A 3,405-nucleotide genomic window follows, 5' to 3' on the forward strand; every position below is an offset into this window, starting at 1 on the left:
TGGATAGGAGCAAGGAGAAGGAAGTTGCCAAACTTGTAAAAACTTGCAGGGGTTCTCAACCTTGGAGTTGAAGTCCACAAGTCTTAAAGTTGCCAAGGTTGAGAACCCCTGAAGTTTGCCTCTTATGGACGTTAATGTAAGAGAAGACACATATAACCTCTAGGCATGAAAGTTTTTTCCTCAACAATCTTGGCATTTATGAATCCATTGTGATATATAGTGATACAATCTGTTTCCTTGTTGGCCATTTCTCTGTAGCTGGAGCAGCATAGAAGATAGTTCAGAAAAAGATAAACTTCCATTCCCTTATGCTCCCTGCTTAAAGAGATATTGGACCCCACTAGTAAGCAAGCAAGAAAAGATGAGTCTTGTTTTCTCCTTCTGGATATCTGAGCAAGAACCAATGAACAAAAGGGAATTTACTCTGGGAAAAAACCCTTGTCTTTTTTCATTTACTATTTTTGTCTACTCATTCAATCCATGTAGCTCAGTGGGATGGAAGATCAGACTAGGAAAAATAAGAAATTTAAATTTAATAATTGTTCCCATCAATGGCCTTTTCTTCATTCAAAGTAAAGGTGACAGTGTAAAACTTGCACTTTTTCAATGATGATTTAACCTTACATACAATTTACCTTAGTGACACTTTTTAAGATAATTGGAGAGTTAGTTCAGCAGGATTTCACCCACCCCCCAAAAAATAGCATTGAATGCAGTATTTACTAGAAGCTGTACACTGGACTGCAGCTTTTGCACAAATATATAACCACAAGATACAGTGAGCAAAAAGGAAAACAAAAACAGAATTATCCCCTTCTGCACCCCTCAAGGAAAATAGTAGGTGGCTGTAAAAATGAAAATGTTATTGGTAACTATAACATGGTTTATTTGGTTTTGATGTAACAACATATATAGACTCAGTCAGTACTGGTTCATTAGCAGTTAGTGTCTTCCAGATATTCTGAACCAGTTCCCAGCCACCCCAGGGTCATCAGCATGACTAATAAATAATGAGGGAGTTTGACACCCCTGATCTAGGCTAATGGCTGTATGAGTCAACAAAACCCATTATTGAAGCAGAATTATATATAAAGCCAAAATAAGAAATAATTCTTAACTTTATTCTGAAGATATGTTGACAAATTAATGGGTCTGTTCTCTTCAATTACAGTGCCTAATATAGTCTATTAACACTTTAATCTCTCATTACTTTTAATTTATTGCAGTACTAGATTGGTCAATTATAGTAATATAGCAAGTAACATACTATAACAACAGTGGGCAGAAAAATAGTCTCAGCAGTGGCAATACACAGGATGCTCAAACCTATCTTCATTTCTATCAGAGTTAAAGATCCATTGTTATAACTACAAATTTCTCTTTGAAAAATAATTGCTATACAGTTATAAGGTACTAGATGGTGCTAAATTGCTTTCCCTTTTTTAAAATAACCAAATGTGTTGTATCTTTATTTTAATAGCAAAAACAATACAACTATAGATAATATTACAAATTATGTGATACAGAAATATTAAATCAACAAAAAGTAGACAAACCAATCAAATATGATTTATTTTGCTTGTATTACCTCATTCCTACTTTAGGATAAATAGCTGACATAAAACATGACTGTAATGGCAAGTTACCTAGATACATAATGAACTAGGCAATGTTTAATTTGCTTGAAAGAGGTTTCTGGATAAAAGAGTGAATTTAAAAAGGCTTGTCATTCTTCGCATATCAATTGTATCTCTAGTGATTTGCTTCTCAAATCCAAACACTTGAAAGCAAAAATTCACTTATAGTGTTCACGATGTTACAGCAACATCTCTCACTTTATTGTAGGGAAGGACAAAAATAATAACTTAAAAAAAACAGGCAGGAAAACAATTTACTTAAATTACATCACCTGCTTAAATATTTTCCTAGCACCTTTATCTCTCATTAAACCATAGTGTAGTCTAACCTAGTAGTAAATAGTTTAACCTATTATTAAACTATTGTTAAACTATTACTTGGCATAGTGTGCGAATTAGATCTCAGGTTCATAGTATTTATTTTGAATGCTTAAATGCTGTTAGCAAGATGTAGATATTAGGTGGCATATCAACATTAAAAAGTCAATTTTAGAATTTTAGATACAATATAAAAATAATGCACAAAATAATGTTGATAAACAATGTAGTCTGCTTTTAATATTCAGCTATTTTCCGAGTTCATAAATAACTTTAAAAATAATACTATTGTTTATCTACTATGTGCCGCTAAAATCCTATTTTTGGAAAATTTAGATGGTGTTGCAATGCATTTGTTAATTTCTTTCCCTCTTCTTGACTTATAATATATGAGGGCCTCAAATGTGGCATGCTTTTGCTGATATATTTTTTTTAAATGATGAAGTGTAATATGCAATACAAATAACGTTCTTATTTCCAAGAAGTATTGTAGATTATCTACAGTGGAATCCTTGGTGCTCTCTGATCTTGATTATTTTCTTGCAAACATTTCATTACCCTACTAGGTAGCATTTTCAGTGCTAGCACTATGAAGCTTACGGCGCACCAAGAACTCCACAGTTCAACCCTGAGATACAAATATTCTCTTCTATTATGACATAATCTACAATATATGTAGGTAATATATTATTATTTATAACATAAAGTGTGTCTCATATACCTGTGACATAATATTTTCCTTTATTTCTCATAGAAATCTTCCTTTCATTTTGAACTGGGTGAAGTTGCAGAAACCAGGAATCATGGGAGTTAACATCATTACTTCAGATTTCGTGGAACAGGAAGACTTTGCAGCTACCATCATTAGATTAAATAATCTCCTGTTAGAAGGTAAAAAAAATACTGATTGTTTAAAGGGGGAATTCATTTGGGAGTATTTAATGTATATCAATTACTCTATTCAACACTCCCAACTATTTTTCTGTTTGACACAGTATGAAGACAAAATGTTTACGTTGACCTCAATACATAGATTTAAACTTGCAGGATAGCACGTCCTTCTCTGCTGCGCATAGGAACATTCTGCCTGCCTCTGTGGAAATACAGGATGTGATGCTGGCTGACCAGCTGGAGCTCAGCTCTACAACACATGGAAATTATTAGCAGAGGCCTCTTCATGGACTTGCTGAGTATGTACATCCTGCATCTCGTGAAACCCGGAACTCTGGCTCGAAGGATAATAATAAATTATAAGCTTGAATTCATCAGGTTAGCCAACAGTTTACCTCTCTGGATACCTCAGGCAGAAATATGTGCTGCACTTGTTTCATTACTACTATATTGTGTGTATTCTGCTACCTCGGTCATTCTTTAAGGAAATATCATTATTATTATTATTATTATTACTTTAATTTATACCCCGCCCTTCTCCCGAAGGACTCAGGGCAGC

General features: G+C 33.7%; 1 protein-coding gene across 1 annotated transcript in view; it reads left to right on the top strand.

Annotated features, from left to right (window-relative positions):
- LOC107299777 (PI-PLC X domain-containing protein 2-like) overlaps positions 1-2,972 on the top strand; it is a 15,255-nt gene extending 12,283 nt beyond the window's left edge. Inside the window, exons 4-5 of the mRNA XM_015829116.1 lie at positions 2,710-2,846; positions 2,951-2,972. Of these exons, the coding sequence (XP_015684602.1) occupies positions 2,710-2,846; positions 2,951-2,955 (142 nt within the window). The 3' untranslated portion in view covers positions 2,956-2,972. The remainder of the gene's footprint in view (positions 1-2,709; positions 2,847-2,950) is intronic.
- Positions 2,973-3,405: the final 433 nt, after the last annotated feature.

This window comes from Protobothrops mucrosquamatus, unplaced genomic scaffold (assembly GCF_001527695.2).
Source record: "Protobothrops mucrosquamatus isolate PMUCROS unplaced genomic scaffold, P.Mucros_1.0 scaffold5452, whole genome shotgun sequence".
Classification (NCBI taxonomy): domain Eukaryota; kingdom Metazoa; phylum Chordata; class Lepidosauria; order Squamata; family Viperidae; genus Protobothrops; species Protobothrops mucrosquamatus.